Source organism: Zosterops lateralis (genome assembly GCF_965231275.1).
Source record: "Zosterops lateralis genome assembly, chromosome: 3".
Classification (NCBI taxonomy): Eukaryota; Metazoa; Chordata; class Aves; order Passeriformes; family Zosteropidae; genus Zosterops; species Zosterops lateralis.
In genome coordinates, this window is record NC_139764.1 from 42,828,081 (window position 1) to 42,841,739 (window position 13,659).

General features: G+C 34.9%; 1 protein-coding gene across 4 annotated transcripts in view; it reads right to left on the reverse strand.

The window, feature by feature from the left end:
* The window catches only part of SIPA1L2 (signal induced proliferation associated 1 like 2), a 125,301-nt gene that overhangs the window by 37,148 nt on the left and 74,494 nt on the right, over positions 1 to 13,659 (reverse strand). For all 4 annotated transcript variants that reach the window (XM_083856867.1, XM_083856868.1, XM_083856869.1 and 1 more), the window contains 3 exons: positions 11,716 to 11,873; positions 9,602 to 10,178; positions 4,078 to 4,352 (listed from right to left, as the gene is read on the reverse strand). In XM_083856867.1, coding sequence (XP_083712993.1) covers positions 4,078 to 4,352; positions 9,602 to 10,178; positions 11,716 to 11,873 — 1,010 coding nt within the window. The remainder of the gene's footprint in view (positions 1 to 4,077; positions 4,353 to 9,601; positions 10,179 to 11,715; positions 11,874 to 13,659) is intronic.

A 13,659-nucleotide genomic window follows, 5' to 3' on the forward strand; every position in this document is an offset into this window, starting at 1 on the left:
CATTAATTTTACAGGCTAGTAAATGAAAGGCCTTATTCCATGATTGCTTTTGCATATACTACTGTCAAGATTTTGGTAGAAGGATCTACATTAAGTAATGGAAGACATTTATCGAGCAGAATTTTTCACATTAATTTCCTAATCACCCTGTAACATTCCTTTGTGAGCACCTTCAACATTCAAATAGTTTATTTTCATGCTGAAATAAATGAATACAAGACAGTTTGCAGGGGAAAAAAATCCTTGTTAATTGTTTATTGCTAATAGTTTATTCTCAGTGGGTGCACACTTACATTTTGTTAGTTTTCTTTTAAAATGAAGGATTGAAGATTAATTTGTGGGTAATCTAACAGACAGAAAAAAATCAAGAAGTTGATCAAAGATCTCTGCTTCAGCTGATGTTTTTTCAAAGGACTGCTTTGGAAACACCCCTGCACACTTGAAACTCATTTGCACTTGAAGGATACAATTCCCAAGACATTCCATGGCACTCATGTCCAATCTGTGTAAACTCACTTCAGAATCTGATCCCAGCAAGGAACCAGTACTAGTAAGCAACCCAAAGACAAATTCCTCATTGCTTTGTATTCATAAAACCCAGCAGACAAAGCTAAGCAGAAACTAGTCTTTCAAGAAGTGGAAATCAGCTGATTATCCCAGAAAATGAAAGACAGGCATTAATAAAATGATACATTTGGATTTTTTCATGAAACTCTGGATTTTTTTTTATAAAATTGTATTTATATTCTTGTAAATGTATGTAAATTTTTTAATGCAAGTGATCCTTTTAGCAGCAAAGATGAATGTATTTTTATATCTATGCACTGTGGGCAGAATCTTAGTAGCTGAACTTGAAACTCTAGATTATGGCATTTAAATTAAGAGAAAAAAAACCACAAACAAAACACAAAACAAAAATCACCAGACCAAAATCAAAACAACAAATCACCAGTATGTACTCTGAGAAACCAGGTTGAAATACAGAGAAGAAAAGCCTACCCAACGACCAGATCATATACTCTGTAGGATGAGTCAAACTTTCAAGGGACTTACTTCAGCCTCAAAATGTACCTTCCTACATAAGTCAGATAGTCTGACGCATTATTTCTTAGCAGAAAACCTCTAAAACCAGCAGTGAATAAAAGCAGTAAGTACTGGAGCATAGATGAAAAGCTTTCTCCTGCTTTTTAACTATCATTCTCCTGGGCACTTGTAAAGTGTGTGTCACGAATGGATGGATCCCCAAAATGACAAAAATATCTGTATGTCTGCTTTAAGTGTTATTTAATAATTATTACAACAAAAAAGTTCCCTCCTGACAAGCTGTCACACCTGCCTTAAATGTTTATCACAAATATGTGTTTGCAATCACTCACAGAGGCTTGATTCTACCCTGTTTAGCCATGCATGGACTCTCCAAGGACAGGGATATTTCTTGTCAAGCCAAGGTGAAATGGATTTAGTTCTCCAGATACTCCTGTTTTACATCCAAAAGTACTACCTGTAAATTTCTGAGTAAACCTGATAGCAGAATACAAGAGAAACATGAACATATGGAGCAAGTCCAGCAAAGGATCAAAGACGATTAAGGGATAAGAGCATCTGAAACACAAGGGGGGGCTTAGAGTGCTGGTGTCATTCAGCCATGGAAAGAGAAAGCTCAGGAGGGATTTTATCAATGTGTATAAAATATCTAATGGGGGGATTAAGCAAAAAAGATGACAGACTAAGAATATTATCCAGCGAAAACAGAGGAGGCAAAGTGCAAAATCGAAGTACAGGAAATTCCATTTAAGTACACATAAAAACTTTTCCTACTGAGAGGATGCTTGCAAACAAAATTGCCATATTGCATTTTTGAATCTCCATCCTTGGAGATATACAAAACCCAGTGAACATGTCCATGAGCAATCTGTTCTGGCTGACCTTACTTTGAGCAATGGGGCTGGACTCAATAAGGACCTGCAGAGATCCTTTCCAACCTCAGCTATTCTCTTTCTGTGACAAGAACCTGCTGAAGGCTAAGAGAAGCAACTGACTAGGAGACAGGAAGGTGGGTTTGCACAAATGTCAACTAGTAAATAGCAGTGATAGGCTAACTTTTTCCCCAAAAATTCTGATAAATTATTCCTTTCTGCTCTCTCCTCTTTTCCTTCATTCATTAATATATTCTACAAACAAAGTCAAAGATCATATTTGTCAACTGACATTCTCAGACTTGTCATGCAATATCTATAACTGCTTTCTGCCTGCTCTGTTCAGATTATAAACATTGCAAATAGGCAAGCTCAAAACCCTCCAGAGACTGGACAGTTGAAATCACTAATCATATTTTTAGGGATATACAAGGGAAAATGAGCAGTTTTCTGCAGGGAACTGATATTTGAGAGAAAGGGACATTTCTTATATATATTCTTCTTCACTAGAAAGGTGAAGCTAAAAAGAACTTAAATATAGTTTTTTAAAAAATTAGAATAGACACATAGTTTAAAAAAAAATCATTTTTCTTAGTAATTAGTCACAAGTTTAAAAATGCTAAAAATTATAAAGAGGAGCAGCTTTTGCAGATTTTCCTCAGTGTGGTAACACTCAGTTGAAACTCCACCTACACAAAGAGTTGGGTGCTATGTATCACACTGATCTGGGACTTAAACATTTTATCGCTAGAAGAAGATTTATATCAAAGACAATATAAAGGGTTCATACAGTATGTATTTTTCTATCAGGGCCTATAAAATACACATTTTTACCTTCAATATAAAAGGATCAGCTCATTAGGTTCATATTCCGTAAACAGCTTGGAAATGTATACCAAACAAGTCAGTGAAAATTCATACCCAGAAGCAGATGGTGAGAATAGCAAACCTAAGCAAAGAGAGGCTTAATTGCAAATTTCTATCCAACTAAGCAAAACGGTGGTATCCTACATTCACAGGCATTTTGTTCAGAAAGGGAGGCATCACCATGCAGGTTGAGGCAGGGGACAGCCCCTGTGTGTCATACATCAGGCCAATGACTACTTGGAGAATTGCCACCAATTAAGCAGCATTCGTATACAGTTGGCATCCACTTCACAGTGCTGCACACTACGTAAAATTTTATTGCTTGTTGTCTTGCCAAAAGCAACACATCTAATGTTTTTTCTGTTGAATTAAAAATCAACAAGAGATTTAAAGTTGGCCTGCTACAAGAAGACAAGTAATTAAATTTACTCTGGTACAGTTCTCATTTAGAATGAGCCAAATTAACACTGACTAGACAAGGTGTGTGAGAAAAAGTCATACTGTTACAAAGTTTCTATTTTTTCCTACTCCTCTGCCTCATGATATCAAAAAATGGAAAAAAAATGTATTTTGTCACCAAAAAAGGAACACTGATGAAAGAAAAATGCATTTTATCCCTGAAAACACTGGTACAGTGACTGTAATGATTGTTATACAGTCTTTCCCTGAGCATGAGCATATATTTTATGTTGCAATAAGATTTCTCTTTCGTAAATGATAAACACATTGATGTAATTCACCATTTAATGTGAATAAATTAGATATCTGTAGAAAGTGAGTAGAACTCTTAGACTTGTTACCACGTATATCCACAACCCAGCAATTCACTATTTTCATTAAATTTCAACATAAGAAAAAAATAAAACAAATATTTTCCAATATTCAGGAGTTGGAGAAATCTCAAAGATGCACAAGGTGCAATTTCATGAAGAGGATTCCACATTTTTAAATTCAGCATTAAAACATAAAACTCTCCTGTGGAATAGAAGTAGCAGCATCAGCTTTCAGGACAGCTCAGTCAGGATACACTGAATTTTACTTCCTACCCTTTTAAAGTCATATAAACATAAATTAAATTTTTTGTAGGATCTTATTTTATCTTCCATAACAAGTCAATATAGGTTTTGGGGAAATGACTGCTTTAAGAGCCTCAACAATATTATCACCCAACATGATGGACAATGTCCATTTACTGAAGGCCTTCAATAAGAGACTCATCCTTTAAGCAGGAGCAGAGGAAAAAAAACCCAAACAAACAGATACAAATGTTACAGTGAGAACTGCTGCTCCTTACCTTCTGGGCGCTCCATCCTCGTGTGGTTGAATAATGACCACTTTTACCGTCACCGAGGTGCGTAAAAGGTCGATCATTTGCTCATGGGTCAGAGTTGCCACGGCCACTTTACAGATCTCAACCAGGCGGCTCCCTTGCCGTAGGCCAGCTTTCCATGCAAATCCAAAGGGCTCCACGTCTGCCACTATCCCTTCAAAGTTCACGTGGAATCCAAGCTGGCCCAGCCCATTTCTCCGCAGGGTCATTTCCGTGGTTTCACATCCTCTGGTCACTATCTGAGGAAACACCAGATTTGTTACGCGATTGTCAGGGCACACAAACGTTCTAAAGTCATGTCAGCCCTGATATTAAGTATCTTTAATACATTAGCATTAAATTATCTTAACATTTATCTTTGAATCAAGGTTCCTGCATGAAACAAAGTGAACAAAACATTTCATTACACTAAAAATCTTACATCTCCAGGGCAGGCAGTTGACCCATGTCAACTTCTTCTCCCTTGCCCAACCTTGACACAAAGCTATTTATATCTAACTGAAAACTTTAAAACTTTACAGCTGGTCTAGTTTCAAAACACAAAGCAAGAAAAATGCTGCCCTGCCAATTACTTCATTCTTTTTTGGCTGACTTCAGGTGTGCAGGCATTTTTTATTCAGCATTGAACAATATTAAACCTGAGATATAACATGAGCCAAACTGAAGTGCCTCAGTTCTAGCAGCTTGCTTTCCTCATGAAAATAGCAATGAAAAAAATATTAATTTATTTTGCTTCTTAGGCAGATTCCTAACTACCATCATCTCTAGATGAGGATATTACTAAAATGGGATGAGAGCTCCCATGTCACTTGGAAACTTAGAAACAAAAAAATACTCATATTCAATGAAAAGTAACTCATTATACAGAGCGGACGAAATCCTTCAAATACAGATTTTGCTAAGCAGGTTCATTTCTATATACTGTGAAACAAGTTCTTAAAAATTTTGCCATGTAAATCATAATCATACAATGGCCTGTAAGCTGGGATACTGCACCAGACACAGAAGACAAAATTCTAGCCCCGCATTACAAGGAAGTTTGAGAGTCACCCCAGCCACCCCTTTTGTCAGTGTCACAAAACCAGTATGTATTTAGCTCCATTATTTCAATCAAAACAAAAACTTAACCACTATGAAACATTATCAAAGATCTCTGTAGTGCGTATCACAGATCTCCCATGAACACTCCACCAAGGCAAACATCTGCCTTTTAGAGATGTTACAATACAGATCAAGGGATCTTCCCAAGGTCATGCTGCATTAAGAGCAGTTCTACAGCACACCTTACCTTGTTCCACAAAGGTGTTCATGCTGTTTATGGCTGGGTTTAGCGTGCATCACAAAAATAGATGGGAGGCTAGTGTTCTCTACTGTCAGCTGTGCAGGACAGATCTCTGCAAAGGTTGTTTTATGGCTTGAGTTTAATTCAGGAGGCTATTTAATGTGGGAAATGGATTTTTTGAGAATTCTCAAATACTGACAGAAGGCTCATAGAGTATGCATCTGTATGCAAACTCTGAGATAGAAAATGCTGACTTAGAAATGCCATGGAATAGGACAGACACTGCTGAGAGAGAAATGGAACTAGAAACAAGTTTCAAATGATGGCCTTGCGAATAAGACTAGACACTTTGGAGAAATAGAACTATAAAAGATGCATTGAATTAGGACCCACAAGAGGTAATTTTAGATGATTGGCTTTAAGGCATTAACAACATTGTGTGGCAAAAAGAAACACTTGTATTGAAATAGTTGGCTTCTGATTGTGATTGTGTGAATTATAACATCTCTACTGTCTCACCCTTCACATGAGACTGAAAATCGAGTAAAAGTTTTGAAACACCTCGCAGTTACCCCATCTCTGGGTTAGAAAAAGTTATATTCTAACAATTTTGGAGAAGTCACTCTTGCTCTCCATTGACTGCTTGAGTCAGAATCCAGGCAGGCTACTACTTAATAGTTTACTGTGTGCTTGCCACAGCAGAATGGCCCAACCTGATTCAAGGGTGTATGTGGAGGGAGTGGGACTGTACAGCTCAAGAGATTTGGTACCTTAGTAAGTTTTAAAGCATTATTTTCTTTATAGAATATTTCTATATGGGTGTTTGTCACTCAGCAGAAAAATTAGAACTTGCACACATGAGAACAAAATGCCACAAATCCATGAGTTATTTTAACTTTGCTGATCTGGTTTATGCTCATGCTTTTAACCCCTGAGGTAAAGAAATACAATTAGCCCTCATTCATTAAGGGATAATCTATGAAATGTGAAATATTGAAGATATTGCAAGGATCAGATATTTTGAGAATTATTGCCTGGAAATTTTGATTCATCGTCTTTCCAGTTACTTCTGAAGATGTAGGTTTCAAAGTTAAAATTTGAAAGTCATTTTTGAGATGTCTAACATGTACTCTGGATAATTTGTTTACAAAGTCAGGTTCTGGGTTTTCATAACAAAAATGAAACAGCTATTTCCTCTGTCATTTTTCAGCTTTGAGGTTTTAGTGTTCTTTAGAAACTTTGCTTTTTAAATAGAACCTTCTATTGTACTTGTAACTCTGCATATAATATTAGAACTATATAGCATACCCAAAACTTTAACATAGTGTCAACCTAGCTCTTTTATGACTAAATTTCAATAAGGAAAAAAAAAAAAAAGCCTTCCATAATTTGTGAACTAGATAAGTGAAAAGGAAAACTTCAGCCCTTTGTTAGTTACACTTCCATCACAAATTTCTAAAATACACATGTGGTCATGCAGTGAAAAGAAGACCACGTTATTACAGTCAGGAGCCCAGCTGAGTGACAGAATTTTATCCTTATTAAGCTACATAGTAAGGAGCTCTTTTTTTGGGGCTGACACCTCTTTATTATTATGTCACAGTTACAGACTACTGCAAAATGAATGCACCAGCCAAAGCACACGGATTTCCCCAACTCAGAGCACTCAAAATCTCTTTTTCAAGTGAGTTAAATATCCAAAAGTTAGAAGACAAGAAAGATAAAGATTTCAGCCAAAGACTCATCTATTCCCAATGGGAAGCATTCCAGGAGATCTAGTCCTCCCCAAGTGTATATTCCCTAAAAGGTAACACTGCATATTACATAGTAATGTCCCATTAAATATAGTGCTGCTCCACTTTGAAACATGGCATTCTGCTGACTTGGTTGCAGCTTCACTGATCTTGTGGCCACAAATGAACTAAGAGCTGATTTCTCTGAATGCACTTTAAACAGATAAAGTTAAAAGACAGAGATTCTCTATGTGCCATGAAGAAGGTAAAGAGGGTTTTTTTAAATATACAGGATACTAAGGAAATTTTGTAAACTCAGATTCTTAGCTGAAGATCCATTCAGTGTTTCCATTTAATTTTTTATCATCCTGCCATTCTCTGCTATCCTAAAGCTCAAAATCACTGCTTTTCCTACCTTCCAACACAACCCTCCAAGTTAATATATAGCTTGCTGCTCTTTCTACTTTCTATAACTAGATACTTTCCCCTGCAAATATGAATTTGTCTAGACTGACAAGTCACAGCTCTTTTTTCAGTCTGGACCAATTGTTTCAGTACAAACTAAAATCATGATCTCATCCAGCTTTTTACACCTTTTCTTAATCTAGATATTCAGATAGGTGTCCTTTTTACCTGCATGACTTAAATCCAGGGAATAAAGTCTAGTTATTTCTCTGACAATCTCATTTAGTAATTGCAATGTTCTACTCGCTGGTTTTAAGAAATGCTTTAAATCATGACTGAAAAGGGTTAATCATCTGGTCACTAAAGATTGATATTACATCACAGTTTGAGCTTTCATGTTTAGCATCTGCTGGCACATATGGCTGTTAACCTTAGCTGTGTTTTGAGTCACTTGAAAGGTTTTTAAAGTATGCACATTAAGTGCAGCATCACAGTTTTAAATAATTTTTAGTGATTCTAATGGTTCTATACCAAATGTACACAAGGATGTAGAAAGCATTCAATGTTACAAACCAACCAGGAAATAGCATCAATGTGCAGCTTTCAAAAGAGAGGAAGGAGCAGGGGAAAATGAGAAAAATATGAGGCAAGAAACAGGGATGAAAAAAATTTAAAACAAGTAATGATAGTTAACTCTTAATTAGTATGACAATTGGATAGGTAGCAGGGAAAGAAAAGACAGTCAGAATTCACTGGAACAGATACTTTAAGTTAATATTCAGGTAGCCTTAGTAATAACTGATGCTAAATTTGAGGCTTAAAACCAATTTTTCATTATTTAACCCCAAATCTGGCCATAATAAAGAGGAAGTAGTAAACACAGATAAACATTTCATTTTGTGTTTTTAACTACCAAATCTTAAAAGATCTGTCTTCAGCAACATGGCTTATTTCCAGGTTTTGCAAAACGGAGTAAGTGAGAAATAGCACAAAAACATTGTCATTGAGGACAGCAGAAGCTTTCACTAGAAATTTACATCTGGTTTTTCATTTGTGTTAAGAAATTTATATTGTTTGGTTAACAAGACCTAATGGGAGCACTATTTTCCAGAAAGGAAACATCTGTCTAAGGTAAGTGAAACTGAAGACCTCAAATGAAAAGGATAATATAACAGTAGCAAGAAGAGTTTAAAGACATTCAACTCTTGAAATAGTAATTGTAATTTGGAAGAAAGTTATTATTTAGAGCATGATATTGAGCAGTGCTAAATGAGACTGCAGTACTAGAGAGGTCCTAAATCATCAGCTGCAATCCAACTGCTCCAGTGTGGAAACTGTAAGCAGACTGATTTCCTTTCAGTGCCAAGCTTTCTAATAGAAGAAAACCCTAAGACTATCTAAATTACTTAAACTAAGATCAAAGAGTGAAGTGCAACCACTAGATGCATCAGCACTTTTCAGTTATTGTCATTTCATCTGGACTGACTGAAATAGTTACAGGACAGTGGTCATCAACAGTTACTGACACGGTCATCAAGTGTCTGAAAAACTTCATTTAGTCAGCTGTTAAAACTGGCATTAGTTGGTGAAGTTTTCTTTACTTCCTGCACTTTCTCAGTACAGAGGAACAAATCAGCAGAACCACTTTCAGAGAATTTTCCACTAATATTCTAATGGATTATTACACAAAGTCAAAGTATATTTTGCACATTAAGATTTTATATATATATATTTAATTAATGATACTTCTATCTACAAGGGTGTGATTTGAGAACAGACAAGAGGTGGTAAAACCTTTTCAGTCCTGATTTCAACCCTGGAACCATCCATGGCCTTAGGCAAGTAATGGTATCTGATTAATGGTATCTGAAACCTTACCCCTGAAAAAAAGGTTGATAATATTTATCTCACATGCGGTTGTGAAGATTAGTATTTGTAATGCTCTCTGGAGACCAAAAACACTCCTGAACTATGAACGTAGAACATTTTCAGTTGTATCTCCAAAGGAGACGTAGACAAATAACTATTCATAAAAAAATTGGAATTCCAGTTTAGAAACTGTACTTACTTCAAGTCTTTGAACAATTTCTCTGATGTCTTCAGTACAATTATCTGCTGCAGACAGAAGAATACATTCTCCTCTTTCATAAAATATTTTGATGCTCATTAATCCAGATGTCCAGCCAATAACATCTCTGCAGGAGCAGTTAAACACAACATTTTTTGATTCCTTTTCAATCAACATGATAAACTCATTGGAGATTCCGAGGAGACATTCAATGTCAGCAGACTGGCCAAAGTCTCGGGCAATCACATTCCACATAATTGCTCCAACACTGAATAGATGTGCATCTTTCCTTGGTTTCACTTTTTCCTTCTTTTTTGCCCCTAAAGTAATAAAGCTGAACTTGGCTGAAGTATCCACTGTAGCTGTGGTAACAAAGTTTTCTGCCAGATCCTTCAGGTATTCTTGACGTGTCCTTGTGGCCATGGCTCGAAATTTTTCTGACTTATGTGCTGCATTTTCAGCATTAATAACTTTGGCTAAAAGGAAGTCCCTAAAGACTGCAGACTTGGGGAAAGTTACTCCTTTGGGAATGGGTGGACCAAACGAGGGAACATCTTTTGATCGTGAAACACCAACACTGGAAACAGAAAAAAAAACCAAAAAACAAACAAACAACAAAATGATTAATTCCCTCAATAGAAATAAAATCATATGATAAACAGAACTGTGATCTCTGCAATCCATTTACACAATTAAGAACAGCTTTGACATGCCAATTTGCAGACACTCCAGACACATCAAAGTAATCTGATTGGGTTGTCTGTTTTAGAATGGCTTTCTTCTTGTAAATATATAAAGGACATTATGGAGGTATCTTACTAAAACAAAAAAAAATCAAAGATAATTTATTAGGGTGTCAATGTCTCCTTAATGAAATAAATATCAAAATGAATTGCGAGAAATAAATGAGAGAAGTATTTTTTAAATTATTTTTATGTAAATCTGTCATTTTCAGCTGTCACTCATCTTCAAACTAAGAAATGTAAAAAATAGAAACAGAATTAATTTTTATCCTTAAATCTTCTTCTACAATGAAGTGTGAATTCAATGAAAAAATATTGGTGGCGAATGTGACTAGAATGGAGCATTCTCCACCTGTTTAAACTGCCCACTCTATGCTCATAAAATTGGAAAACACAATTCTTGATCTAGACAGGTCATAGGAAAATGAAAGAAAAATAGGAATATTTCCTAACTGATACAATTATACCTCTAATTGATACTTACATAATATATTTCAACTGAAAAAGATTTTCAAAATACTGTACACATTAGGTACAACTACTATTGGACTAAAGCACAGTCAAATTTGAAATGACAGAGTTTAATAGCAAGAAAAACATAACATAGGAAATGTCATGTATTAATCAACACAAAACAGTTATTGAAACAAAATCAAGTCCTGAAAGGTAGCTTAAGTTCTAGTAGACTGCTAAAAGACAGTAATATGACCCATCCTTATGAAGTATTTTAATTTCATTTTAAAAAATGAATAAACAACATTTATAAATAAACCTGTGTAATAATGCTTCATGTCTACCATTACTTGCACAATTACCAATCAATTCACAAATGTGCTTCCACTTTGGTTACCTTGCTAAAATTCATGATGCAGTGACTTAAACCTGAAAGTTGATAAAATCATCTGAAATATATGATTTTTTTTTCCATTCTCCAAAAGTCCTTGTTCATGTGCTAAAGGCTATGGTTCATTCTGGTGTCATATTGTCATACTCAGGAATTCATACAGGTTAAAGGACCTTCTGAAATACTTTAAATCACTTTCTTAAAAAAAAAAGGAAACATGCAATACAAATTCTAAATTAATTTCTACTGGTGTGTCTGCAAATCTTACTTTCACTAACTTGGTATACCCCCATTTTGTGGCCAAAAATCAGCAGCATGGAGTTCTGCCATACCGCAGTGAGTCTACAAACTGTGCTCCATAACTGTAGATTGTGCAAGAGAGACTCTGGGGTTCCAAATTCACAGGAAGTGCAGCAGGAATTTTAAAACTGAGCACATAATATCTATAAGAAATACAAAGCATCTAGAAAACACGGTTGCGTTGTAGTCTTAGTAACAAACTTAAACAGTTACAAGGCTCTACTCACCTATAACACACATTTTCAGTGCAAGGATTATGCACTTTGACAATGACAAATACATGTTGAAAGTGGGAACGAATATTTTTTGGAGTAAAAGGAAGTGCTCCTGGCTCTTGGAAGACAATGGTAACTATGTCATTTCCTATATGCCTTTTCCTTAGCAGCTAGACAAGAAACATGCATTGAAAAATTAATTATTAAAAAAATAATTAAAAAATCACAAATTCATCATCTTAGAAAAAAAACCAACCCAAACACATCAAACCAATACAACAAAAGCATAATTTTTCAGAAATAACTTTTATGGCATCATGGATAACAACATGTAAAGGATATCAGAACTGCAAAAATATAGGGAAAGGAAATTGGGCTAAATTCACAAAAATACTAATGAATTTTCTCACATTCCTACACTAGTTCTCCATAGTTTCTGCTCATTTATACTTTATTCTATGAGAAAAATGTATTTCTCTTATTCTCACTAATACATCACTTCAGTAATAAAAAAGTGTTGCATCACTTGACATTTCTCACTATCCAGAAAACTGTACATTCGTTCCCTCTTTACAGTGTAATATTGTCTCTACATTAAAAATATAATATTGCTTCTATGTCTCAATAAAACTTTCTTTTCCATGTCACAATACTATTAAACATTGTCCTTAATATTATGATCTTAATTAAAAAAAATATATTATCATGAACATCCATCACCAATGTTAACAACTGCATACTTGAGAAACAGAACCAAGACTCACAGAGAAACAACAGCTATTAGGAACTCTTTAATTAAAAATTTGTTCTTTTAATTGGTAGCTTTTATCATCAAAATGTATTTAAGGACTAATTTAAAGTTCTAAATCATTGTTATGGGCTAAAATTTAGTAAAAATTGCAAAACATTTCCAGCAGTGACTACTACTCTTTCTCCCCAAAAACCCCAACAAAATTACACAGTAAAATGATGCTCACTTTCTTCATGGAAGAATATTGTAACTTTGAAATTTTGTATAGTAACAGACAAAAAAAGCAGTCTACCAGGTGCTACATTTAATATTTATTCAAAGTCTGCCAAAGATCTTGCATTATCAACTAATAGCATAAAGACAGTTAAAGCTGTACCTTGGCTCATGTGTAACCAAAATGGATTCAAGAATAAATTTACCTGAAAACTTTATGACAGAGCAAGTAAAAATTTCTCTATCAATGTTAATTCATGGAACAGAATCTTTCTAATAAGAATATTTTTTTGCATTTTTTCCAGTTCCACTAGAAGTATTTCAGCTACCAACAATAAAAAGCAAAGTTGCAAATGCTTAAGCCTAGAACCCATAAGTATGTTCCATTACAGCCCTCAAAAATAACATAAATAATGATATTCTGAAGGTAGCCAGAAGGGCCAAAGCCACAATTTTAAAGCACAAGGTATATCTATATTATTTTAAATGTAATCAAAATCTCAAATACAGATAAAAAAATAAGACTTCTTATGAAACTTTAGAACAGACATAGGAACAGAAAACAGTATTTGATAAGTTGTGTTGCTCAGTCAGGTTCTCAGGTTTTTAAGACTAAAATAAAAAACAACTGGTTATTTGAGCCATTTAAGATACACAGACTGTTGCATACAGAAGTGCACTATAAGGAACTGACCACAGAACTAAGTGTGTCAGGTATACTTTAATTTGCTCATCTAGTGAGCCATACAATTAGATCATAGTAGGGCAGCACAAGTTAACGTTTAGAACTTATTACTGTCTCACAGGTTGGAATTTACAATTCAGTTAAATTTGTAAGCAACCTTCCAACTGAGGTACAAGGTGATTAATTTCTGACCTTGTTATACTACAAAGTGCCCAATTACTTGTCCTTGCTACAGTGGTTCATGTCTATACATTTCCATAGAGTAAATTATAAAATGAGAATGCAATCTTCTTTAAAGGTATATTTA